This window comes from Schistocerca nitens, chromosome 8 (assembly GCF_023898315.1).
Source record: "Schistocerca nitens isolate TAMUIC-IGC-003100 chromosome 8, iqSchNite1.1, whole genome shotgun sequence".
Lineage (NCBI taxonomy): Eukaryota > Metazoa > Arthropoda > Insecta > Orthoptera > Acrididae > Schistocerca > Schistocerca nitens.
The window spans coordinates 245,908,965-245,936,116 of record NC_064621.1 but is presented as its reverse complement, the minus strand read 5'-3'; the positions used below and the strand labels follow the sequence as shown (position 1 = coordinate 245,936,116).

Below are 27,152 nucleotides of genomic sequence, written 5' to 3'. Positions count from 1 at the left end.
CTCATAGCTCCTAAGGTCTTCATTTTCGAGCTCATGTTTACTAGGATTTTTTGCATCGAATGACCGTTCTTGTCATATCCCTGAATACTGACCATTCCTCCTGGGAAACCTGTAAATGCATAAGGTTGATATGCACACTCGTACTGAATACGAACATACTAATGAAGGATCTCTGTGTGTGTGTGTGTGTGTGTGTGTGTGTGTGTGTGTGTGTGTGTGTGTGTGTGCGTGGCCTTTTATGTTTAAGAATATGCTAGACACGAATTATTTCGCACCTCTTCTTTTTCTTTCAAGTACACATTGCGTTGCTCACAAATTGGATGGTGAAGGAACAAGTACGCGTGCGCCCTGCTTCTGATACAGGTGAAAGCTGTTTTGCACAGTCACTGTGGGATGATGTAGCATAAAGATGGAAATAAGTAAGAGAGGTAGTTACAAATTACTAAACGCTGGCTCGTCTGAAAATTGGATGTGACTTCGTCACTTGAATAATAGACAGTTGAACAGTCCTTTAATAAATCTAAATAATAAAAAGAGTCACGAGAGCTTCACGCAGTGGAAAGTAAACTGTAACATAAATATCACAGGAAGTACTGTCAAACAAATCTTTATGTTTGAAAGCGCCAACAGAAGACGATTATTTGGAACTGCCCAATACAGTGGCCTCCAGTAGCCTCTGAATGACTTGTAAGCATGAAAACGGATTTGAATATTTTACGACCTGTCTGCTGACAAGGGAACCTCCCCATCGCACCCCCCTCAGATTTAGTTATAATTTGGCACAGTGGATAGGCCTTGAAAAACTGAACACAGATCAGTCGAGAAAACAGGAAGAAGTTGTGTGGAACTATGAAAAAATAAGCAAAATATACAAACTGAGTAGTCCATGGGCAACATAGGCAACATTAAGGATAATTCGGGCATAGGAGCGCCGTGGTCCCGTGGTTAGTGTGAGCAGCTGCGGAGCGAGAGGGCCTGGGTTCAAGTCTACCCTCGAGCGAAAAATTTAGTTACTTCATTTTTGCAAAGTTATGATCTGTCCGTTCATCGACGTCTCTGTTCACTGTAATAAGTTTAGTGTCTGTATTTTGCGACCACACCGCGATTAGACGAAAGGACGTGCCACTCCAATGGGAACCGAAAACATTTGATCCAGGAAAACACGTCTGATATTTTCTATACGACACTGGTGACGGCATGTGCGTCACATGGCAGGAATATGTTGTCGACTCACCCAACTTGTACAATTGGCGAATGGGTAAAAAGATTCTTCTACTTTGCCCGATTTAGGTTTTCTTGTGGATGTGATAATCACTCCCAAAAAAGTGATGAAAACATAAGAGTGTGTCACATAAACTGCAACAAATGAATGCAACAGTTTCACAGTCGCACAGTTTTCTCTGTGCTCCGTCAAAACATATGTTTTTCACGTTTTCAAATTTTTCCGTGTGTAGACCGTCAAATCCTACATATGTCCAAGCAAATCTGAACATGTCCTGGAATTTTGGAGAGCGAAGTTGATTATGGGTGAGTGCCTGAACTCTGATAATTGTCTGAAAATAAAAAGTTAAAATTTTGTACTGGAGGGAAGACTTGACCCAAGGACCTCTTGTTCTGCAGCTGCTCACTCTAACCACGGGACCACAGCACTCCTGTGCCTACATCATCCTTGATATTGCTTATGTTGCCCATGGACTACTCAGTTTGTATATTTTGCTTATTTTTTCATAGTTCCAAACAACTTCTTCCTGTTTTCTCGATTGATCTGTGTTCAGCTTTTCAAGGCCTATCCACTGTGCCAAATTATAACTAAATCTGAGGGGGGTGCGATGGGGAGGTTCCCTTGTGAGTACTAAATCAGGACGTCAAAGGCAGACTGCTCTGGATTTAATAGGCATACATTTTGTCTTCAATCGGTGACCATGCTCACGTACAAAGAACACTGTCAGCTGTTCTTACTGTACCTCACTCTGCGAGCAAGGGTTTCATTTGCAATACATGTTTCACTCCGCTTGCCTCCTGAATGCCTATAATAATTAACCTACAATTCAGCAGACAGTTTAAAACTACAACAGTAAAACAACTTTTCACAAGAAATACTTTAATTACTTAATACCTACTGAAGTACATGATCTGTAAATCATCTTATTTACTTATAACAACTAAACAACAGTACACTTACAATAATGGTACAGTACCGTCAAAAATTTGCAGTATTTAATACTTACACGACGGCCTATGATATGAGTTCCCTTCAACCACCACCGGTCATTGTGGTACAGCTTCGACACAAATGAATGCCACCAACAAACGCTAGTGTCCAGCTAACTAGACAAGCGATTCCCTACAAAAAGAAAAGAAAGACGGAAGGAAGATTGCGTCCCGTTGACACCGATGTCATTAGGGGCGGAACATAAGCTCGGATTGTATCAGGTATGGGGTAGGAAATCGACCGTTCCCTTTCAAAGGAATCATCCCGGCATTTGCCTGGAGCGAATTAGGAAAATCACGAAAAATCTATATCTGGAGGGCGGGACGCAGGTTTGAACCGTCGTCCTCCCGAATTCGAGTTCAGTCTGCTAATCAATGCGCCACCTCGCTCGGTACTCTGGAGAGAATAAGATATCATTCTGCCATAATAAAGATCAACAAAGAAGTCAAAGGTACGATAAGATAACCTGGAATAACCTTTCTCTTATAAAAGGACGTTAGCAAAGCTCTGCAATAGGCCACCCCATTCCCTCAAACGTCAGGAAAGAAACGTACATTAAAAAAAAGAAAAAAGTCTTTGCTGCGTATTGTATTGTATTGTATTGTATGTTAACCGGGAACCTAGAAACGATGGAGAGGCTCCGTCCACGCTGCATCCGCAGTGGTCCACAACCCCACGACGTCTACCGCAGTCCACTTCACCCCTCCGCCGCCCCACACCGAGTTATTGTGCGGTTCGGCCCCCGGTGGACCCCCCAGGGATCGTCTCACACCAGACGAGTGTAACCCCTATGTTTGCGTGTTAGAGTAATGGTGGTGTACGCGTACGTGGAGAACTTGTTTGCGCAGCAATCGCCGACATAGTGTAACTGAGGCGGAATAAGGGGAACCAGCCCGCATTCGCCGAGGCAGATGGAAAACCGCCTAAAAGCCATCCACAGACTGGACGGTTCACCGGACCTCGACACAAATCCATCGGGTGGATTCGTGCCGCGGACCAGGCGCTCCTTCCCGCCCGGAAATTGCTGCGTATAGATGTCAGCAGTATCAAAGATTGTCAAGAACGTCTTCATGATACTCATCGCACTGCAAACTTTCGTTTCCGACCGCGAGACGTGTGAGAATGAACTTTTCAAGGGAAGGATTGTTTAATTGACACCCTTTACGCCACTACCTGAAGTCTTTTAGCATCGATTCTGAGCGGCGGTGTATCTGAAAGTTTTCCTCGTATAAGAAAACCCTGTGATTTCAACGTTAGGTGTCGCGGTTCTGACCTCCATCGCAGAGGTGTCACTTGAAGGAGCGAAATGTTAGTAAGAAGGCGTGTGACACGTCTACACTGGCGGTGGGCAGAATTGTGGTGAAATTTGGTGCCAATGTGACATCATTAATCCGCCTAACACCTGACACGGTTTTCTTAGCTCTGGCCCGTTTCTCGCACGTGTCGACACTCTGCTGGTTGAAGCGTGCATTTCCATACAAGTAAAAATATTATTATTACTCAGAGTCATTCACATACATATTAAAGCGAACAGTACGTAACCACACGCCTATAGTGCCACACCTGTCAGATCGCTGAGGTTGGTAGCAATCTGAAACAGAGGACAGTCGACACGATGCGTTCAGAATGACAGCCAACTTATCGCGCCCTTAATGTAGCTAATCTTTTGGGGGTTCGTAAGATTCTGATTTATGTAGGTCACCAGCTAATAATAAGATCGGTAGACATGGGGCCCCCACTGTGTCAATATTGGGTCTTGAGCCAAAAAGTTTGACGGAAACTGCTCGACACCTACATGCTCGTCGGGATTGCGTACCGTACAATCTTAGCAACAAGAGTACCGTACTTGTATTCCTCTGTCAAAACTATCAGAACGATTGTCTCTCATAACTTTCGACTCGGACGTTTCCGGACGAGATTCTCTTACTGCAAACCGATACATTTACCCTTCTCCGTCATCCTTGAAAGTTTGTTTCATCATCAGGAAACACCCTTTATAAATTCTAAACAGTAACGGTCGTAAGACAACTTTCCCTTGGGGCAATCCCGAAATTAGCTTTACATTTGTCGGTTTTGTTCTGATAAGAACGATAAGTTCGGTCTTCAAGAAAGTTCTGAATCCAATCACAAATTTGGTCCGACATTTGGAAAGCTCGGATTTTATTCACTAAGTGACAGGAACTGTATCGGACACCTTATGGAAGTCGAAGATCACGGTATGAACTATAATGTTTCCTTACTTTAAACTACATACAATGAGAATTTAATATTAATTATTTTCATTGCGTGGGTAAGACCATTATAAGCTGAATACTTTGTAGGAGGCCAAATAAATGTTTGATTTTATTTTAGATGAGCGCCAGGCTCCCTGCGTTTATAATTTCACGAAATAAAGTCCATGCCAGAATTCACATATCTGCCCCAAATGGTATCGCTGAAAATATCTGACCTCTCGCAAATTTGATTTGCTGAAATGCTCAAACTCAAACTAATTAAGGATTTGAAATGATTTCGTAGCCTCTGCTGTGAATGAAAATTGCAAAATAACGTAACATTTAAATCTGCCGCGTAATGGTGGCCAATTGTTGCCAGTCAGCGATAACGGCTTTTGGGTGACGTAGCAGCTGAAAAACACTAAGTAATCTCTCTCTTCAAGTGAAACACTAAGATGAGGTGCTTGCATTGTCTTGAAATAATAACATGAGCTATTTTTATACAAGTATTTTAAGCAATAATTTACATACACACCTTAACATCGTCTAGAAGAGAAAACAATATCTGCAAGCGTTAAGCGCTACACACAATCTCTATGTAACATAGGAAGCAGAAGAAGATCAATTTGTTTTGTTCATCTTATATATAGTTACACAAAGAGATAAATATTTTATTTCAATATATTCTTTACTGCGATAATAACTATCAGCGGTAAGGTCTTTTTCTCATCAGAGTATTTACGTTGCAGTTTTTTGTAAATAATAATTGTACATTTCTTGATAAATGTCTCTTCAGTCTTGTTTGTTTTATTTTATTGACGTTTTCTATATGCACTACACACGCACTGTCCATAAAAATCGGCCGAGGGACACAACACAACGTGAGCGCCTTTGTCTACCGCGCTGTGTATGTGACTGACGAACAGAAAGAGCTGCATTTCGTAAGATCTTTATTTGCGGAATCCAAGTTCAGTTTTATAGCGGAGATTTTCGTTCTCAAAACACGTTATAGGAAGCGGTACCCAAAAAAAGGGATTTATTTTTTAAAAGTTATGTATTTTCAAGCCGGCCGGTGTGGCCGTGCGGTTCTAGGCACTTCAATCTGGAACCGCGTGACCGCTACGGTTGCAGATTCGAATCCTGCTTCGGGCATGGATGTGTGTGATGTCCTTAGGTTAGTTAGGTTTAAGTAGTTCTAAGTTCTAGGGGACTGATGACCACAGATGTTAAGTCCCATAGTGCTCAGAGCCATTTGAACCATTTGTATTTTCAATTTTTTTACAATACAACTTCAAACCTTTCAAAATACTCTCAGTACAACTAATACATTTGTCGCACCGGTGCTTCCATTGTTCGAAACATTTTTTGCAGTCATCTTTAGCAATGGCTGACAGCTCCTCCCTCTTCTTCAATGTTGTCAAATTGGTGTCCTTTCATGCCCCTTTTCATGTGTAGAAACAAGAAAAAAATCACACGGACCAGGTCAAGAGAGTAAGGTGCGTGGGGCAGCGAACCATGCCAGTTTTAGCGACAAACTAACAGAGATGGCTGTGTTGTGTGCAGGTATGTTGTCGTGTTGGAAGAGCAAGTCTCCTGTCTGCCACAAATCGACTCTTTTTTGACAAACACAGCTGCACAATCTTCTTAAAACTTCTTAAAACGGTCTGTGAGCACAGCCTCTCGAATTCCTTCAATATTTTCGTCGTTTCGGACAGCTGATGGGCGTCCATAACGAGGTTTATCATCAATCGACATGTCGCCATTTTTAAATTGAGCAAACCACTCGTACACTTGAGTTTTATCCATAGCGTGATCTTGGGAAACTGCAAGTTGTTCACTTAAACTTGCCATCATAAAAAACCAAACAAAAACAAAACGAAACAATGACTGCAGATGAACACACCCAAGCCAGGTCGACAACGCAGGCGGCATTGAACTGGCTTCACACGCCCAGCGGTAGAAATGTGTACTGCACAAGCTCAGCCCACGGCAATGTTATTCACTTTGATTTTCTTTTTTTTTTTTTTTTTACGTGTCCCCTCTAATGTGGATAACAAAGGAAGACGTTGGTGCATTACAGTGAGTCAGGAAACAAACTCCAGGAATGAAGTGCTTGTAACAGAGAAAATTGTCTTCTTTGCCTCGACTCCTACGTGAACCGTTGTCTTATAATCGCGGAGGCTGCTGCCCTGGGCTGCTCGTGAGCGGAGGCAGTCAGTCGTACGGCTGTCGGCGGGACGCCGCTCCGCAGCAATGGGAGCAGAGGAGACGCGCGAACTCTTGAACCCGCGACCTATTTCTGCGTCGGCCGACCTCACGGAGGCGGCTGCCGCGGGACCAGCGTCGGCCGAAAACCGCAGGGATGACAGCTGCAGCGCCCGCCCGTGCTGCCGCCAAACGCTGTCGCACGTCACACTATTTTGGAAACGGCATCCCTCACCTCAAATATTTTACATCCGAGTACACAGGATGTTCTAAATCTCGAGGGCCAAAATCGTACAGTCTGTAGAGGTCTATAAACAGAATATTTTGAGATAAGAAACCAGTCACCATAAATGAATATTTCCGGCAGAACGATGTCTCGAATGGGCAATGTGTGCGATTTTCTAGCTTGTAAACTGCCGCCGGCCGAAGTGGGTTAGGTTGAACTAGTTCTAAGTTCTAGGGGACTAATGACCTGAGAAGTTGAGTCCCATAGTGCTCAGAGCCATTTGAACCATTTTGTAAACTGCCTATATTTCGTAGCAAGCAATTGTCTGCCGCCTTAGTTTGGGAAAAAAAGTACTGAGCAGCCTGTGATGTATCCCTGGTGGGGCCCACGACAGTTTTACTGTTGATGATAGATCTCTAAAGTGGAGCGTTACTTGTTAGAACTACCAGACATGCAATCATGACCTGCGCGGCTGGTCCTCGCGGAGGTTCGAGTCCTCCCTCGGGCATGGACGTGTGTGTTTGTCCTTAGGATAGAGACTGATGAGCTTAGCAGTTAAGTCCCATAAGATTTCACACACATTTGAACATTTTGAACCAGACATGCAGTTACACTGAGGTGACAAAAGTCATAGGCTCAAATGGCTCTGAGCACTATAGGACTCAACTGCTGTGGTCATAAGTCCCCTAGAACTTAGAACTACTTAAACCTAACTAACCTAAGGACAGCACACAACACCCAGCCATCACGAGGCAGAGAAAATCCCTGACCCCGCCGGGAATTGAACCCGGGAACCCGGGCGTGGGAAGCGAGAACGCTACCGCACGACCACGAGATACGGGCAAAAGTCATAGGATAGCGATATGCACACGGGGGTAGTATTGGGTAGACGTGGTATAAACGTGGAGTGCATTACGAGAGCTGTCATTTGTACTCAGATAAATAAATGTCGTGTGACTAGGGCCTCCCGTCGGGTAGACCGTTCACCGGGTGAAAGTCTTTCGATTTGACGCCACTTCGGTGACTTGCGCGTCGATAGGGATGAAATGATGATGATAAGGACAACACAACACCCAGTCCCTGAGCGGAGAAAATCACCGACTCAGCCGGAAATCGAACCCGGGCCCTTAGGATTGATATTCTGCCGCGCTGACCACTCACCTATCGGGGGCGGACTGTACTCAGGTGATTCATGTGAAAAGCTTTCCGACAGTACTGTGGCTGCACGACGAGAATTAACAGACTCTGAATGCGGAATGGTAGTTGAAGTTTGATGCATGGGAAATACATTTAGGAAATCGTTAGAGAATTCAGTATTGCGAGATGCACAGTATCAAGAGTGTGCCGAGAATTTAAGGCATTACCTCTCGCCACGGACAACGCAGTGGCCGACGCCCTTCACTTAAAGACCGACAGTAACTTGCGTTTACGTAGAGTTGGCTGTGCTAAGACACAAGCGACGCTGCATGAAATAACTACAGGAATCAGTACTGGATATGCGACGAACGTATCCGTTAGTACAGAGCGGCGAAATCTGGCGTTAATTGCAGCAGACGACCAGAGCGAGTTCCTTTGCTGCCGGCTGGAGTGGCCGTGCGGTTCTAGGCGCTACAGTCTGGAACCGAGCGACCGCTACCGTCGCAGGTTCGAGTCCTGCCTCGGGCATGGATGTGTGTGATGTGCTTAGGTTAGTTAGGTTTAAGTAGTTCTAAGTTCTAGGCGACTGATGACCTCAGAAGTTAAGTCGCATAGTGCTCAGAGCCATTTTAACCATTTTTCGAGTGCCTTTGCTGACAGCACGACATTGCCTGCAGCGCCTCTCCTCGGCTCATCGGTTAGAACCTAGACGACTGGAAAAACGTGGTATGGTCGGATAAGTCCCGATTTCAGTTGGTAAGAGCTGCTGGTAGCGTTCGAGTGTTCCGCACACCCCATGAGTTCATGAACCCAAGTTGTCAAAAAGGCACTGCGCAAACTGGTGGTGGCTCCATAACGGAGTGGGTCGTGTTGGCATGGACTGGACCGGATCCTTTGGTCCAGCTGAACCGATCACTGACTAGAAATTATGTTCGCCTACATTGTGACCATTTTTCCAGCCATCCAAGGACTTCATGATCCCAAACAACGATGGAAGTTTTATGGATGACAATGCGCAATGTCACCGGGCCACAATTGTTCGCGTTTGGTTTGAAGAACATTCTGGACAATTCGAGCGAATGATTTGGACACCCGGATCGCCCGTTGTGAATCAAAATGGCTCTGAGCACTGGGACTTAACGTCTGAGGTCATCAGTCCCCTAGAACTTAGAACCACTTAAACCTAACTAACCTAAGGACAGCACACATCCATGACCGAGGCAGGATTCGAACATGCGACCGTAGCAGTCGCGCGGTTCCGGACTGTAGCGCCTAGAACCGCCCGGCTACCGCGGCCGGCCGTTGTGAATCCCATCAAACATTTATGGGACATATTAGAGGGGCCAGTTCGTGCAAAAAATCCTGCACCGGCAACACTTTCGCAATTACAGATGCCGCATTGCTCAGTATTTTTACAGGGGACTTCCAGCGATTTGCTTAGTCTATGCCACGTCGAGCTCCTGCCGGTCAAAAGGAGGTCCGACGCGAAATGTGGAGGTATCCCATGACTTTTGTACCACAGTATAATGTATGGTGCAGCAGGATATTATGACCGGAAAACCGAATGAATTTACTGATATATGTTTAGTAACAATAATAATAATTTTTATCCTAATCGGCAGAAATTTGTCGCTGTCGATAGATGGCAACAGGATCATTCAAATCAGAACGGGATAGCCAACGTTTTCAAGAAACAACTGCTTACCCACTTGAATTTTAGGAGATAAGAAGATTGACTATTAAATTTACAATGGAAATGGCTCTGAGCACTATGGGACTTAACATCTGTGGTCATCAGTCCCCTAGAACTTAGAACTACTTAAACCTAACTAACCTAAGGACATCACACACATCCATGCCCGAGACAGGATTCGAACCTGCGACCGGAGCGGTCACGCGGTTCCAGACTGAAGCGCCTAGAACCGCACGGCCACAACGGCCGGCTATTAAATGTACACCTTAATGAATACACAGTGCTGTTTGCTGATGGATCTGCACTTATATTCATATAATAATAAAGTGCGCGAGTAACTGGACAAGAAAACAACAAAGAGTAGTTCTCTCAACAGATTACGTTATAACGCATGCACAGAAAGTGGTTGTCGTCGCTGTGCAACCACTCTATAAATATAAGTTGTTGCTATAAGGTGTAACTTGCCTGTGTCACTTTAAACTTAAGTGTTTATGATTTTTTATTTGCTCCCAGCGTGTTAGTTTATTGAAGAGTCAATGGGTGTGCCAACTGTTTTGTGCCCGTTAAAAAGTACGAACCATCAGTGTATCCGTGGACTGTAAGTTTTGACCAATACAACTCCCTATAGGAATACGTGCCACTCTTTTAAACACATGGTAAATGTAAATTCGACCGCAAAGGCTTTTAGTACACTGTATTCTGACACGATTTCCTCGGAGACGTTTGGAGCGAATAACTGGCGGGTGTCTCAAGAAAGCCTTTGGCAGAATGTGTAGAGGAATAAAATTGAAATTTATGTAAAATACTAAGTTCCGATAGCGGTGTAAATATTTTAAGCTTCTAAGTCAATATGATCAAATGATATGACCATATATGACACTTTTTTTATACTTGGGTACGCGGAAATCGAGATGTCACGGGATCGACTCCCGGAGGGATTACTTACTTTTGAGTCTTATCATTTATCGCTATTATCAGCTCTTGGTGATGGAACTATGACGTTTCTTCAACGATGCATGAACTGATAACGGAGAGCTTTCTGTGTCAAGAGTGGACATCGAAAAGAGGTGAGGACGCCGTTGCTCCCATAGCCATTGTGCCCCGGTAACCGGGTCAGCGGTGGCCATCCGTGCAGAACATCCTCACGGACACTTTCACATGAGCGTGCTCTGCGTGACTTCCTTTCGAATCTCGGCGCTCTGCCACAACCTGGATCGACTGGCACGTGTTCTTTGCAGTTTTCACTGCGCCTGTCTTCCCTTTCACTTCTAGCGAGTATGTAGGGCGCTGCGTAATCACGGACACTGGCTGGTCCATGCGTCGATGTCATCAGAGAGAGGTCTTCCTTCAGCACTGCCGATATTTCGCATAGTACTGAATCAGACCAGATTGTATAGACTACACCACAAAAAAGAAAGTAAGGGAATAGTTTACGATCCCGAGGATTACGAGGTCGTTGGGTCAAGGGCTCAGGGATTACAAAGGACGGGGAAATAAATCAGTCATGTTCTTTTCAAAGGAACGATTCTGTCATTCGTCTTAGATTACTTAAGCGTGCAAGCCCAGATGTGGTGGATTGTGGCACTTCTTCTGTTTAATAAAGGCAAATGTTTCGCTCCAGGATGTATGCCAATTAGGCTCCTTTCAGAGTATGCTGATGCAATAGCTCCAAACTTAATAATCATACACAACTACGCACTCGACGAAACATCCGTACCCAAAGACTGGAAAGTTGCATAAATCACACCACTATTCAAGCAGTAGGAGTAATTCAGAAAATTATGGGCCCATAACATTAACGTCGATATGCAGCAGAATTTCGGCACATGTATTGTGTTCGAATATTATGAATTACCTCGAAGAGTACGGTCTATTGACAAACAGTTAACACCGATTTAGAAAACATCGTTCTTGTGAAACCCAACTAGCCCTTTACTCACACCAAGTGTTGAGTTCTATCAGTAAGGGATTCAAACTGATTCCGTATTTCTAGATTTCCATTAGGCTTTTGACATTGTACCGCACAAGCGGCTTGTAGTGAAATTGCGTGCTTATGGAATATCGTCTCACTTATGTGACTAGATTCGTGATTTCCTGTCGTCATTAGTAACTGACGGAAAGTCACTGAGTAAAACAAAAGTTATTTCTGGCGTTCTCCAAGGCAGTGTTATAGGCCTACTGCTGTTCTTTACCTATATAAACGATTTAGGAGACAATCGGAGCAGCCGTATTAGGTTGCTTGCAGTTGATGCTGTCGTATATCGTCTAGTAAAGTCATCAACAAAATAAAATCGCAAAACGATTTACAAAAGATATCTATATGGTGCAAAAATTTGCAGCTGACAATAATGAAAAGTGTGAGGTCATCCACATCTGTATTAAAAGGAATCCGTTACACTTCGGTTACACGAAAAATCAGTCAAATCTAACGGCCGTAAATTCAACTAAATACATAGGAATTACAATTACGAACAACTTAATTGGAAATAACACATAGAAAGTGTTGTGGGGAAGGTGAACCAAAGACTTCTATTTATTGGCAGAATACTTAGAAGATGCAACAAATCTACTAAAGAGACTGGCTACACTACGCTTCTCCATCCTCTTTTGGAGATCCTTAGCAGACAGTATTAACGGACTACATCAAGAAAGTTCAAAAAGAGCAGCACGATTCGCGTTATCGAGAAATAGGGGGGAGAGTGTCACTGACATGATACAAAGTCGTCTTTCGTTGCGGCGGAATCTTCTCGCGAAATTTCAATATCCAACTTTCTCCTCCAATTGCAAAATTTTTTTGTTGATACCGACCTTCATAGGTAGAAACGATCATCATCACAAAATAAGGGAAATAGGAGCTCGCACGGAAAGATGTCGGTTTGCGTTTTTTCCACGTGCTGTTCGAGACTGGAGTAATAGAGAATTATTGTGAAGGTGGTTCGATGAACCCACTGCCAGGCACTTAAGCGTGATTTGCAGAGTATCCATGTAGATGTGGATGCAGAACATTAACTGAATTTTCCGTCAGTGCTTAACAGAACCGGATAACAATATTAAGTGGAGGAACATTTTACTAATGTTCTGCAAAATATTTATTTGATTACGAAGCGGGTTTGGGCATCTTAGGGGACCGTCAAGTGACAACCGTATGTCGCAGCCAAAGGCACAATGACGTGCGACTAGACATGTATTATTTATCTACACCTACATACATAGTCCGCAAGCCACCGTTTCGGTGGATGGTGGAGGCTACCCTATACCACTACTAGTTATTTACTTTTCTAGCTGCGCGGTCAGCGAAGCGGATTGCTAAATGAAATGAAGGGGACCGGGTTCGATTCCTGGCCGGCTTGCAGATTTTGTCTGCTCTAAGACTAGGTGGTGTATTGTCCTTACGTTCATACCGTCATAATTCATATTCCAATATTGAGATGGTTGAGGGGGCACGGTTCGAAAGCCAATAAAAACTGCAAAGAAATTGTTTCGTGTTACATTCGCAAATAGAGTGAGCGAAAAACGACCTTGTGCCTCCGTACTAGTCCTAAAGTCTATTACCTTCGTTCTCCTTCGACGAAATCTGCGTTGGCGGCAGTAGAATCCGTTCTGCAGTCAGCTTCAATTGCCGTTTCTTTAAATTTTCGCAATAATGTTCTTCGAAAAGAACGTCGCCCTCCAGGAATTCTCATTTGAGTTCCCGAAGCATCTCCGCAATATTCGCGTTTGTTCGACGCTACAGGTAACAAGTCTAGCAGACAGACTCTGAATTTCTTTGATGTCTCCCTTTAATACTATCTGGTGCTGATTCCAACACTCGGGCAGTATTCAATAATGGTTCGCACTAGTTCCCTATATGCGGTTTTCTTTACAGATCAACCACACTTTCTCCCAATAAACCGAAGTCGACAATTCATCTTCCCTATTAAAATCCTTACATGCTCGTTCAATTTCATATCACTTTGCAAAGTAGCGGCTACATATTTAATCGCAGTGACTGCGTCAACCAGAACACTTCTAATGCTTAATTCGAACATTACCGGTTGGTTTTTCCTAATCATGTGCATTAACTTACATTTTTCTACATTGAGAGCTAGCTGCCATTCATCGTACCAACTAGAATTTTTTTCTAAACCATCTTGTATCCTCCTACAGTTACTCAACGAGAACACCTTCCATTACAGTAGAGCATCATCAACAAACAGCCGTTGATTGCTGCTCACCCAGTCCGCCAGATGATTTATGTAGCCTATACTGAAAATACTAGCAATAATTTCATTTTTCCCAGGGGCACTCCTGATGATACACTCGTCTGTGATATTACTGATACACTCGTGTGCAGAAGATTATTGAATGAGAAGGTAAAGGCACACAACACATATGACTGAACAAGGAACGTAGCTCCAACCCAGTCCTTTTTTATGTAGTACTTCCTCCTTCTTCAAGTGTTCGTATTTACTTGTTATATCCCCTTGCTCGATGCCCTAATTGTCTGTGGTTAGTTTCTACTTGACATCTCCACCTCTCTCTTAACCTTTCGATCTTACCAATGTCGATAATTCATTATTATGTTGGGCTTTCTATTTCCATTCATTCTTGTGACATCGTCTCTCCATTTATTTCTAAACTCCTTTGTGCTTTTATGTCCTAGTTCTTGTGTGATTGTTGTATTCGTTATTATATAAGATATTCTGCATACAGCTACTTTATCCAAATTTGGAGAACTTTATTAGAGTTTCTTACCTCACTTTTTTATCCAGTGTTCTCTAAATGGCTCCAGTAATGTAACTGGATCTTTCAGTTTTTATTTTTTATTTTTCGGGACGTCTTTTTGATCTGTGAAGCAGACGGTACTTCCCAATAAGCTGATTTCATTCTCTCATCCTATTTTCTGGTCGTTTATTAAATTTTCTCTTAGGTCTAGGTCTTGACATTTAACATCCATGTTCATGATATTTTCACGCCCGGGTTCCCGGGTTCGATTCCCGGCGGGGTCAGGGATTTTCTCTGCCTCGTGATGGCTGGGTGTTGTGTGCTGTCCTTAGGTTAGTTAGGTTTAAGTAGTTCTAAGTTCTAGGGGACTTATGACCACAGCAGTTGAGTCCCATAGTGCTCAGAGCCATTTTTTTTTCATGATATTTTGAGAAAATGGCTAAAGGAAATAGATTTTCACCATGATTTTAACCTATTAAATCACTTAACAACAACATTCGTTGCTAAAGGCCAACTTCCCGTAGCTAACAGAGAAAACGAAGTCCAATTATAAATCAAGTATAAAATGTGCTGTTTGTGTTGTGGTCTTCAGTCCTGAGACTGGTTTGATGCAGCTCTCCATGCTACTCTGTCCTGCGCAAGCTTCTTCATCTCCAAGTAACTATTGCAAACTACATCCTTCTGAATCTCCTCAGTGTATTCATATCTTCGTCTCCCTTTACGATTTTTACCCTCCACGCTGCCCTCCAGTACTAAATTGGTGATCCCTTGATGCCTCAGAACATGTCCTAGGAACCGATCCCTTCTTCTAGTCAAGTTGTATCCCAAATTCCTCTTCTGCCCAATTCTGTTCAGTATCTCCTCATTAGTTACGTGATCTACCCAACGAATCGTCAGCATTCTTCCGTAGCACCACGTTTCGAGAGCTTCTATTCTCTTCTTTTCTATCCTGTTTATCGTCCACGTTTCACTTTCATACATGGCTACACTCCATACAAATACTTTCAGAAACGACTTCCTGACCCTTAAATCTATACTCGATGTTAACGAATTTCTCTTCTTCAGAAACGCTTTCCTTGCCATTGCCAGTCTACATTTTATATCCTCTCTACTTCCAACATCATCAATTATTTTGTTCCCCAAATAGCAAAACTCGTTTACTACTTTAAGCGTCTCATTTCCTAATCTAATACCCTCAGAATCACTCGACTTAATTCGACTACATTCCATTATCCTCGTTTTGCTTTTGTTGATGTTCATCTTATATCCTGCTTTCAAGACACTATCCATTCCGTTCAACTGCTCTTCCAAGTCCTTTGCTGTCTCTGACAGAATTACAATGTCATCAGCGAACCTCAAAGTTTTTATTTCTTCTCCATGGATTTTAACACCTACTCCGAACTTTTCTTTTGTTTCCTTTACTGCTTACTCAATATACAGATTGAATAGCATCGGGGAGAGGCTACAACCCTGTCTCACTCCCTTCCTAACCACTGCTTCCCTTTCATGTCCCTCGACTCTTATAACTGCCATCTGGTTTCTGTACAAATTGTAAATAGCCTTTCGCTCCCTGTATTTTACCCCAGCCACCTTCAGAATTTGAAACAGATTATTCCAGTCAACATTGTCAAAAGCTTTCTCTAAGTCTACAAATGCTAGTAACTTAGGTTTGCCTTTCCTTAATCTATTTTCTAAGATAAGTCGCAGGGTCAGTATTGCCTCACGTGTTCCAACATTTCTATGGAATCCAAACTGATCTTCCTCGAAGTCAGCTTCTACCAGTTTTTCCATTCGTCTGTAAATACACTCCTGGAAATGGAAAAAAGAACACATTGACACCGGTGTGTCAGACCCACCATACTTGCTCCGGACACTGCGAGAGGGCTGTACAAGCAATGATCACACGCACGGCACAGCGGACACACCAGGAACCGCGGTGTTGGCCGTCGAATGGCGCTAGCTGCGCAGCATTTGTGCACCGCCGCCGTCAGTGTCAGCCAGTTTGCCGTGGCATACGGAGCTCCATCGCAGTCTTTAACATTGGTAGCATGCCGCGACAGCGTGGATGTGAACCGTATGTGCAGTTGACGGACTTTGAGCGAGGGCGTATAGTGGGCATGCGGGAGGCCGGGTGGACGTACCGCCGAATTGCTCAACACGTGGGGCGTGAGGTCTCCACAGTACATCGATGTTGTCGCCAGTGGTCGGCGGAAGGTGCACGTGCCCGTCGACCTGGGACCGGACCGCAGCGACGCACGGATGCACGCCAAGACCGTAGGATCCTACGCAGTGCCGTAGGGGACCGCACCGCCACTTCCCAGCAAATTAGGGACACTGTTGCTCCTGGGGTATCGGCGAGGACCATTCGCAACCGTCTCCATGAAGCTGGGCTACGGTCCCGCACACCGTTAGGCCGTCTTCCGCTCACGCCCCAACATCGTTCAGCCCGCCTCCAGTGGTGTCGCGACAGGCGTGAATGGAGGGACGAATGGAGACGTGTCGTCTTCAGCGATGGGAGTCGCTTCTGCCTTGGTGCCAATGATGATCGTATGCGTGTTTGGCGCCGTGCAGGTGAGCGCCACAATCAGGACTGCATACGACCGAGGCACACAGGGCCAACACTCGGCATCATGGTGTGGGGAGCGATCTCCTACACTGGCCGTACACCACTGGTGATCGTCGAGGGGACACTGAATAGTGCACGGTACATCCAAACCGTCATCGAACCCATCGTTCTACCATTCCTAGACCGGCAAGGGAACTTGCTGTTCCAACAGGACAATGCACGTCCGCATGTATCCCGTGCCACCCAACGTGCTCTAGAAGGTGTAAGTCAACTACCCGGCCAGCAAGATCTCCGGATCTGTCTCCCATTGAGCATGTTTGGGACTGGATGAAGCGTCGTCTCACGCGGTCTGCACGTCCAGCACGAACGCTGGTCCAACTGAGGCGCCAGGTGGAAATGGCATGGCAAGCCGTTCCACAGGACTACATCCAGCATCTCTACGATCGTCTCCATGGGAGAATAGCAGCCTGCATTGCTGCGAAAGGTGGATATACACTGTACTAGAGCCGACATTGTGCATGCTCTGTTGCCTGTGTCTATGTGCCTGTGGTTCTGTCAGTGTGATCATGTGATGTATCTGACCCCAGGAATGTGTCAATAAAGTTTCCCCTTCCTGGGACAATGAATTCACGGTGTTCTTATTTCAATTTCCAGGAGTGTAATTAGTGTTAGTTTTTGATATTACCCTTCTTAATTCTGCGAGTATTCTTTTATATTAACATGATACGGGCACTGTTTGATGGTGTGGTATTACAGTAGCCCGAATTTGTGAAGACAAAAAGAGGCCGGCGTGGTCACACAAAGGAACGGCGAAAGTTTGACGTCAGAGGCGGGCCAGCGGCTGAAGCATTCCGCGAACGGGCAATTGGCGCAGTTGTCGGAAACGAGCGGTGCAAGGTGAGGCGTGTGGCCGCGCGCGGCGCTGGCCGGGCCCCCGCCACGTGGTCCCCCTGCAGGCAATTACGGCGACCTTCGGAGGCACTTCGGGAGACGCCGCGGCACGGGGGCCCGCCAGAGCCCCTCGAAGCGCCCGCCGTCGCCCCTGCAGTCTGCAAACGGGTCTTCTACGTCTGCGCTCTGCCAACTACACTAGTGACCATTAACGTAGCAACATCGTGCAGGCGTCATGCTAAAAACATCCGATGGGAATAAATTACCATTTTAGTGCAAACGCAAAAAAGGGGGTAAATCCACCTGCTTTCTGTACATAAAGAAAAACTGGGCAGTGGATTTGTCATTCAGAAATCGTATTTGAATTTTGTTGTTCGGAAGAAGATCGTCTTGTATGTTGTATGTTAACCGGGGGCCTAGAAACGACGGAGAGGCTCCGTCCCCGCCGCAGCCGCAGTGGTCCACAACCCCACGACGACTGCCGCAGTCCACTTCACCCCTCAGCCGTCCCACACCGAACCCAGGGTTATTGTGCGGTTCGGCCCCCGGTGGACCCCCAGGGAACTTTTCACACCAGACGAGTGTAACCCCTATGTATGCGTGGTAGAGTAATGGTGGTGTACGCGTACGTGGAGAACTTGCTCACGCAGCAATCGCCGACATAGTGTAGCTGAGGCGGAATAAGGGGACCCAGCCCGCATTCGCCGAAGCAGAAGGAAAACCGCCAAAGAACCACCCACAGACTGGCCGGCTCACCGGACGTCGACACAAGTCCGCCGGCCGGATTCGTGATGGGGACCAGGCGCTCCTTCCCGCTCCTGAAAGCCGTGCGTTGGACCGCACGGCTAACCGGGCGGGAAAGATTGTCTTAAGCCGTTATTATACGGCACACCTATCGAATACAAGTATGCATCAGCGCCCGAAGCGTACAAGTCTGGAACTGCCAACTTTCTCGTTAGCCGTATCAAACGATACACCTAACAAGTAAGTCTGCACCAGCGCTCCAAGGGTACATATTCGGAACTGCAGACTTGGTTAAGGTCGTAGAGCGTGAAAGTTGATATTTTTCTAAAGCTACTATTTGCACTTATTGAAACGTCTGGGTCTAGGTCCGCATTTGTCAAGCAGTTACTGTTATCTTGTGCAGCTAGGATGAAATCACGTTACGGTTATACAGAATTATGGGCTGAAGTGTTCGTCTTATGTCATGCTGGTACAAGCAGGAGATTATCTACGTTTACGTTTCAAATGGCTCTGAGCACTATGGGACTTAACAGCCGAGGTCTTCAGTCCCCTAGAACTTACAACTATTTAAACCTAACTAACCTAAGGACGTCACACACATCCATGTCCGAGGCAGTATTCGAACCTGCCACCGTAGCAGTCCCGCGGTTCTGGATTGAAATACCTAGAACCTCTCGGCCACCGCGGCCGGCTCCACCAGTGGATTCCTCCATCTGATTTTACGCGATATTTTGCAGCGACCCACAGCGATGCTCGACGTTTCCTGTTCGTCAGTACACGACGTCTGCCTGGTGATTTAGTTGTGGATGTTCCTTCACGATTTCACTTCACAGTCATATCACCAACAGTCGATTTTGGCAGCATTAGAAGAGCAGAAATACCCTTGATGAATTTGTTACTCAGGCGGCATCCGATGAGAAGTCCACGTTCGAAGTCCCTGAGCTCTCCTGACGCACTGTCTCAGCTGTTACTGCTCCTCTGCTGACAATACAATACTCCCTGCTTTCTTTCATACTGGCCGATCCTCCTCTCGAGACGCCTAGTGGGCAATTCTGCATCGTTTGCTGTGTCTGGATGTTTTTTTATCAGACAGTCTACAAGCTGAATAAAAGTGGGCTTAGGACTGATCCTTGTGGAAGGCCATACTTTAGTTTTGTTGTGGAGCAGATATCGACTGCTATGTATACTTGGAACACTCGGTCGTTTAACACACTCTCGATTAGGTGAGTGATTGGTTTGTGAGGAACTACACGAAGAAACTTGTATACCATACCTTCTCTCCATACTGTAGTGCAGACTACTGATAAGACAATAAAATGAGATGCCACTTCAAGTTTTCTCTGAAATATTTGGAAGTTTTAGATAGTTCTCCCTGAAGTCCTCACTGCCAGAGATGAAGTGGACCTCTTGTGGAAGCTTAACGCTTCAGCTATGGCCAACACAAGACCCTGCTACACTGGTTGCCACTCTTTGTCCACCAATGTCTGTACAGGATTTCCCTGCACATATCTACTGATACTGGTTCTGAGGAATGGTTTGAGGATACCAGACAGCTAAGGCCATCAGTCTCCTATTCAACCTCCAGAACAGAAGCACTGTACCCTTTCTGTCCGCGTATAGAGTAAATTCTGCGCGCCAAGTGTGAGAAATTATTCTAAGTGTTTGCGTAGCATGTATCGGAGGCAGAATGTGGGAACCAGCCCGATATTCACCTAGTGGGATGTGGGAAACCGCCTAAAAACCACAACCGCGTTAACGTGCGCGGCTACCTGGGCGGGTGCTTATCTAGTTGTAGCTCCCTCTCAGTGCTCTGTGACTGCGGACGGTGAGTAACGCGCGGGTGCGCCTGTGTGTTGCAGATGTGGAAGCTGTGCCTCCGACTGCTCGCCGTGCTGGCGGTGTGCCTGTGCACGGCCACGCAGGCGCAGTCCGACCTGTTCCTCCTGTCGCCCAAGCGCAGCGGCGCGCCGCAGCCGGTGGCCCGCTACTGCGGCGAGAAGCTCTCCAACGCGCTCAAGATCGTCTGCCGTGGCAACTACAACACCATGTTCAAGAAGGCTTCCCAAGGTGAGCACCTACCAGCACTCCTACACAGCCCGGGGTGAATGGCCTCTTTCCTCAAGGTGTGTCGCAGTTGTGTCTAAAGAAAATGTAAACATTTCGATAAAAAACCTTTCTAGCCACACTGTGCATGGATGGCTCCCAGGCAGCAGTGAAGTTCAGAGGACCCATATCCCCCACCTTTCCAATTAAAACAGGCTTACGACAGGGAGGCGCTCTTTCATGTGTCCTCTTCAACCCTGCATTAGAGAAAGTGGTTCGGGAGAGTAATTTACATCTGTACAATGGTCTCCGATTCGAACACAGTGAAGTAAAACTCCTGGCTTATGCAGATGATATAGTGTTGCTGAGTAAAACTGAAGAAGAACAGAAAGACATATACAGATCTCTCAGGCACAGTACCAGCAAAATCGGGCTTTTGATTAACTAAGAGAAAACCGAATATATGGAAATAGGTCGAGTCATAAACCCAAATCCTTACTTTAAAATTGACCAAAATTCTAAATTCAGAAAAGTTCTCCAGTTTAAATACCTTGGATCACGTTTCAACAGTAAAAATATCATAACAATGGATATAAACGAAAGAATAGCCTCAGGGTCTAGACGTCTGTACCCACTAAGCAACCGACTCAAAAGTAAAGCTTTGTCAATCACCACAAAAATGAAGATATACAACACTATTATCTGCCCCATTGTACTGTACGGTTCAGAAAGCTGGACGCTTACAAAGAATGAAAGAGAAAAACTGAATGTTTTCGAAAGAAAAGTAATGAGAAAAATCTGGGGACCTGTGTTGGAGAATGGCGTATGCGGAATTCGAAAGAACAATGAAATTTATCAGTTAATGAAGCAACTCACTATCATCCAGAAATTAAAAAGTAGGAGACTACAATGGGCTGGACATGTGGCCAGAATGGAAAACAATAGAAACACCAAGAAAGCATTTGAAGGAACTCTCCAGGCAACAAGACCATTGGACCGACCTCGAACAAGGTGGAAAGATGACATAGAGAAGGACATGGCAGCATTAGGAATTTCCGCAGGGTGGAGAGAGGCTGCGAGAGATAGAAGGCGGCGGAAGCAGATCGTTGATGCAGTACGTGGTCTACAGGGCCTGTGATCGCTGAGAAGAGAGAAGAGAGAGAGCCACAGTTAATAATGCTGAAATTTCTCTTACATATGCAAAGAGCCGTATTTTAATGCAAAAATATAGTAAAAGAGCCTGGAGGAGTAGTTCGCTACAAACACTACTTTTTAAATTTTTCAATGCCTTTTTATAAAAAGCCATAACTGAATTTCTAACAATGCAATCAATTTAAAAATATTATTGTAGAGTCCTAAGAGGGTCGTAAGATCACTGAACTACACAGACTGATTTCTGTACCAAGCGAGGTGGTGCATTGGTTAGCACACTGGACTCGCATTCGGGAGGACGACGGTTAAATCCCGTCTCCAGCCATCCTGATTTAGGTTTTCCGTGATTTCCCTAAATCGCTTCAGGCCAATGCCGGGATGGTTCCTTTGAAAGGGCACGGCCGATTTCTTTCCCTAACCCGAGCATGAGCTCCGTCTCTAATGACCTCGTTGTCGACGGGACGTTAAACACTAACCACCACCACTGATTTCTGTTCACAGTTTCATTATTTACAAAGTTTTGAAATTTGTGCACCCAAAATCACATATTTTTTTGCAATCATTTGCAGAATTTATTTAAAGGATATTATATTCTTTAGTTCCAATGCGACAGCGACATGTTTTGCACAGCTCCTCCAAATTTTAGAGCATTATCTCATATAGACCTACCTCTTGAATAAAGGCTTCTGATAATGCAAAACACATAAAACACAGAAAATGCAGTTTAAAGATTTTCTCCGCTCCAGAACTGGGTGTTGTGTTGTTCTTACGTTCGGATCGTCGTAACTGACAAGAAAATCGTCTCCAGTATGCTATCATATCGTCTTTTCGTTACTGAACTAGCTGAATGGGAGCGGTCCGAAACCCAATAAAAAAAGAGAATTGCATTTTGAATTCTGTTCGCGTATAATCTTAGAATGACAGTCCAGTTCCCGGTTAATGAACTTCGATGTGACGATGAAAATAGCACCTAAACGGGAACAAAAACCAAATCGAATCTGCCAAATAAGAGCGAATACGACAAAAAACCAATGAATATGGCAAAATACAACAGGGAATTTGGCAAGAGAACGATATTGAATTTGGTAAAAAAAACACCAAATCTGGCAAAAAAAGCATTGAATTTGGTAAAAATGCAACATCAAATCAGGCAAAAAAACCAAAAACTGAATTTAGTAAAAACGTAACGCCGAATTTGGAAAGAAATAATGCCCAATTTGGCAAAATAACCACCAAATGCGAGACAGAAAAAGAAGGGGTAGAGAGGAGATTTGAAGTAAGGTAACTACTATATTACGAGGAGCGTCCAATAGGTAATGTAACACTTTTTTTTCTCGGTTGATTTCGGTTGAAGAAAATGGGGAATTTGTTGTGGTACATCTTGCAATATTTCCGTTTCAGCCCCTATGGTTTCATGAAGTTCCGTTAGGTGGCGGCGCTATTTAGGCTTTCATTTGCGTTCTGTGTTTCCCCATGAAGACACTGTCGATGTTGTTTATTATATAGCTACCAGTTTCGGTGATTCAGTACACCATCTTCAAGCCTTAATTGACGATGAGCGGGTGAACTACAATCGTATACACAGCCGTATTAATGATCAACATCTCTGAACTGGTTTCCACAGGCTACTATCACAGCGAGAGCTCGTAGTTAATGGTTGCAGACACAACACCGTTGTTACGATAGTCTACGGAAACCAGTTCATAGACATTGGCCACTAATGGGATTGGAGTTCATCTCTTCAGCGTCAGTTAAAGGTCAGAAGATGGTGTATTGAATCACCGAAACTGGTAGCTGCATAATAGATAAAATCGAAAGGACGGCTGCAGGTGTTCCATTTTATTATCTCGAATGAGAGTGTCCGCACGTTCCAATACTGCGGGAGTCACAGCTAGGTGCGGCAGGCCGGCACACATGGGATAAGACAGGTTCGCGCTACTTTGTTGTGATGATGACAGACACCTCGCCCAACGACACACCGTGCTTTTGTTCGCTGCCAAGTCTGCGTAGAAATTCTACAAGCGCCTATGAATATCTGCGATGCTCCGCAAAACAAACACAATGACTGCTCTCTATTTGGTACGCACCTCTGTTCCAGACGCCATAGTCAAGGCTGCGTGTAGCGCCGCCACCTAACGGAACTTCATGAATCCATAGGGGATGAAACGGAAATATTGCACGATGTCCCACAACAAATTCCGCATTTTTTTCAATCGAAATCGACCGAGAAAAAAAATGTTACTTTACTTATTGGACACTCCTCGTAGTATAGTAGTTACCTTACTTGGAATCTCGTCCCTACCCCTTCTTTTTCTGCCTCCTATTTGGTGGTTAATTTGCCAAACTGCGCATTATTTTTTCCAAATTCGGCGTTATTTTTTTACTAAATTCAGTTTTTTGTTTTTGTACGTGGTTCGATGTCGTATTCGCTGTTATTTGGCAGATTCGATGAGGCCTCTTTTTTTCCAATTTCGGTACTATTTTCGTCGTCACATCGAAGTTCATTAACCGGGAACCGAACTGTCATATACACGAACAGAATTCAAAATACAATTCTCTTTTTTTATTGGGTTTCGGGTCGCTTCCATTCAGCTATTTCAGTAACGAAAAGACGATATGATAGCATACTGGAGACGATTTTCTTGTCAGTTACGACGGTACGAACGTGAGAACAACACAACACGCAGTTCTCGAGCGGAGAAAATCTACGACCCGGCCAGGAGTAGAACCCTTTCGGTTGGCAAGTAGCTGCGCTGACCCCGCAGCTACCAAATCGGACAAAATCCACTCGTGACATTCAACAGCTGTCAGCTGTCAATATCAGTAAACTGTCGTCCTCAGATTTAAACATTTTAACACGGCAAATTTATACACTATTGCCCATTAAAATTGCTACACCACGAAGATGAGGTGATACAGACACGAAATTTAACGGACTTGAAGAAGATGCTATGATATGCAAATGATTAGCTTTTCAGATCATTCACACAAGGTTGGCGCCGGTGGCGACACCTACAACCTGCTGACATGAGGAGGAAAGTTTCCAACCGATTTCTCATACACAAACAGCAGTTGACCGGCGTTGCCTGGTGAAAAGTTGTTGTGATGCCTCGTGTAAGGAGGAGAAATGCGTACCATCACGTTTCCCACTTTGATAAAGGTCGGACTGTAGCCTATCGTGATTGCGGTTTATCGTATCGCGACATTGCTGCTCGCGTTGGTCGAGATCCAATGACTGTTAGCAGAATATGGAATCGGTGGGTTCAGGAGGGTAATACGGAACGCCGTGCTGGATCCCAACGGCCTCGTATCACTAGCAGTCGAGGTGACAGGCATCTTATCCGTATGGCTGTAATAGATCGTGCAGCAACGTCTCGATTCCTGAGTCAACAGATGGGGATGTTTGCAAGACAACAACGATCTGCACGAAAAGTTCGTCGACGTTTGCAGCAGCGTGGACTATCAGCTCGGAGACAATGGCTGCGGTTACCCTTGACGCTGCATCACAAACAGGAGGGCCTCCGATGGTGTACTCAACGACGTACCGGGGTGCACGGATGGCAAAACGTCTTTTTTTCGGATGAATCCAGGTTCTGTTTACAGCATCAAGATGGTCGCGTCCGTGTTTGGCGACATCGCGGTGAACGCACGTTGGAAGCGTGTATTCGTCATCGCCATACTGGCGTATCACCCAGCGTGATGGTATGGGGTGCCATTGGTTACACGTTTCGGTCACCTCTTGTTCGCATTGACGGCACTTTGAACAGTGGACGTTACATTCCAGATGTGTTACGACCCGTGACTCTACCCTTCATTCGATCCCTGCGAAACCCTACATTTCAGCAGGATAATGCACGACCTCATGTTGCAGGTCCTGTACGGGCCTTTCTGGATACAGAAAATGTTCGACTGCTGCCCTGGCCAGCACATTCTCTAGATCTCTCACCAACTGAAAACGTCTGGTCAATGGTGGCCGATCAACTGGCTCGTCACAATACGCCAGTCACTACTGTTGATGAACTGTGGTATCGTGTTGAAGCTGCATGGGCGGCTGTACCTGTACACGCCATCCAAGCTCTGTTTGACTCAATGCCCAGGCTTATCAAGGCCGTTATTAGTGCCAGAGGTGGTTGTTCTGGGTACTGATTTCTCAGGATCTATGCAACCAACCCCGCGTGAAAATGTAATCACATGTCAGTTCTAGTATAATATATTTGTCCAATGAATACCCGTTTATCATCTGCATTTCTTCTTGGTCTAGCAATTTTAATGGCCAGATTCGCCTTATTTCGCTAATCTCGCGTAATCATTTCCGCGAAATTTTCTTGTTCGTTGCTGTAGGGGAAGGCACTAGGTGGGCACGGGTTGTGATGGTGACGCGACCGTGTTGCAGATGTGTCGGACGCGGAGTCTGAAGACAACTACTGGAGCGGGCAGTCGGCCGACGAGGAGGTGGAGGCGCCGGCGCTGCCGCCGTACCCCGTGCTGGCGCGGCCGAGCGCGGGCGGCCTGCTGACGGCCGCCGTCTTCCGGCGGCGCACGCGCGGCGTCTTCGACGAGTGCTGCCGCAAGAGCTGCAGCATCAGCGAGCTGCAGACGTACTGCGGCCGCCGGTAGTCGCCGCCACCGTCGCCGCCGCCACCGCTCCACCGCCGTGCCGTGCGCCACTTATTTATTGTCCCTGCACGCCGGGGCCGGGGCCAGCTCCCGGCGGCAGGGGGGCCGGCCGAAGCCGCGCTCGCCTCCCGTAAGCAACGCACGAGGGGGCGCCCGCGCTTCCGATCAGTATTATTCTTCTTATTTCGCATTTGTTTTTACTGCAAATTGTATACGTTTCATGTGATTCGTAAGACGAAAGTTGGTACAAAAAAAAAGCGTTCAAAACTCGTGAAAATAAACTTACATGTGCACAATTAAAAAAAAAAGATGTTCTGTTTGTTTCTTACCTCTCCTGTCCCTGAGCTTTCGTACAGCGTGATTTACACTTTTGATATTGATTTCTCTGATTTTCCATGACTAAATAAATAAATCTTCGCTGCCTCTCCACTCTTAATACATGCACTTGATGATGATGATGATGAAGTCCCATACTTCTTTACAGAGCGTAGGGCAGGGCCGGCCAAACGCTGCACAGTGTGCAGACGTGCGGAAGTGCTGCACATGTGCGCACGTGTGGGACAGCGAGCGACAGCGACATCTGTTATTAGACATGTGTCCTAAATGAACGGCGGCGGCTCCACTTCCCTGTGGTACAAGCAAGAGCGCAACATGTCCAGTCTTGTTTACCCCTGGTGACCGTAACCTCAACAGAGAAGTACTGAGAAATGGCAAGTACTGTGAAAAAGCAAAGGACGGGAGATATGTTC

The 27,152-nt window shown here is 45.4% G+C and overlaps 1 protein-coding gene across 2 annotated transcripts in view; it reads left to right on the top strand.

Moving 5' to 3' along the window:
- The window catches only part of LOC126198517 (LIRP), a 248,135-nt gene extending 221,430 nt beyond the window's left edge, over positions 1 to 26,705 (top strand). For both annotated transcript variants that reach the window (XM_049934903.1, XM_049934900.1), the window contains exons 2-3: positions 20,451 to 20,658; positions 26,180 to 26,705. In XM_049934903.1, the coding sequence (XP_049790860.1) occupies positions 20,451 to 20,658; positions 26,180 to 26,403 (432 nt within the window). In that variant the 3' untranslated portion in view covers positions 26,404 to 26,705. The remainder of the gene's footprint in view (positions 1 to 20,450; positions 20,659 to 26,179) is intronic.
- Positions 26,706 to 27,152: the final 447 nt, after the last annotated feature.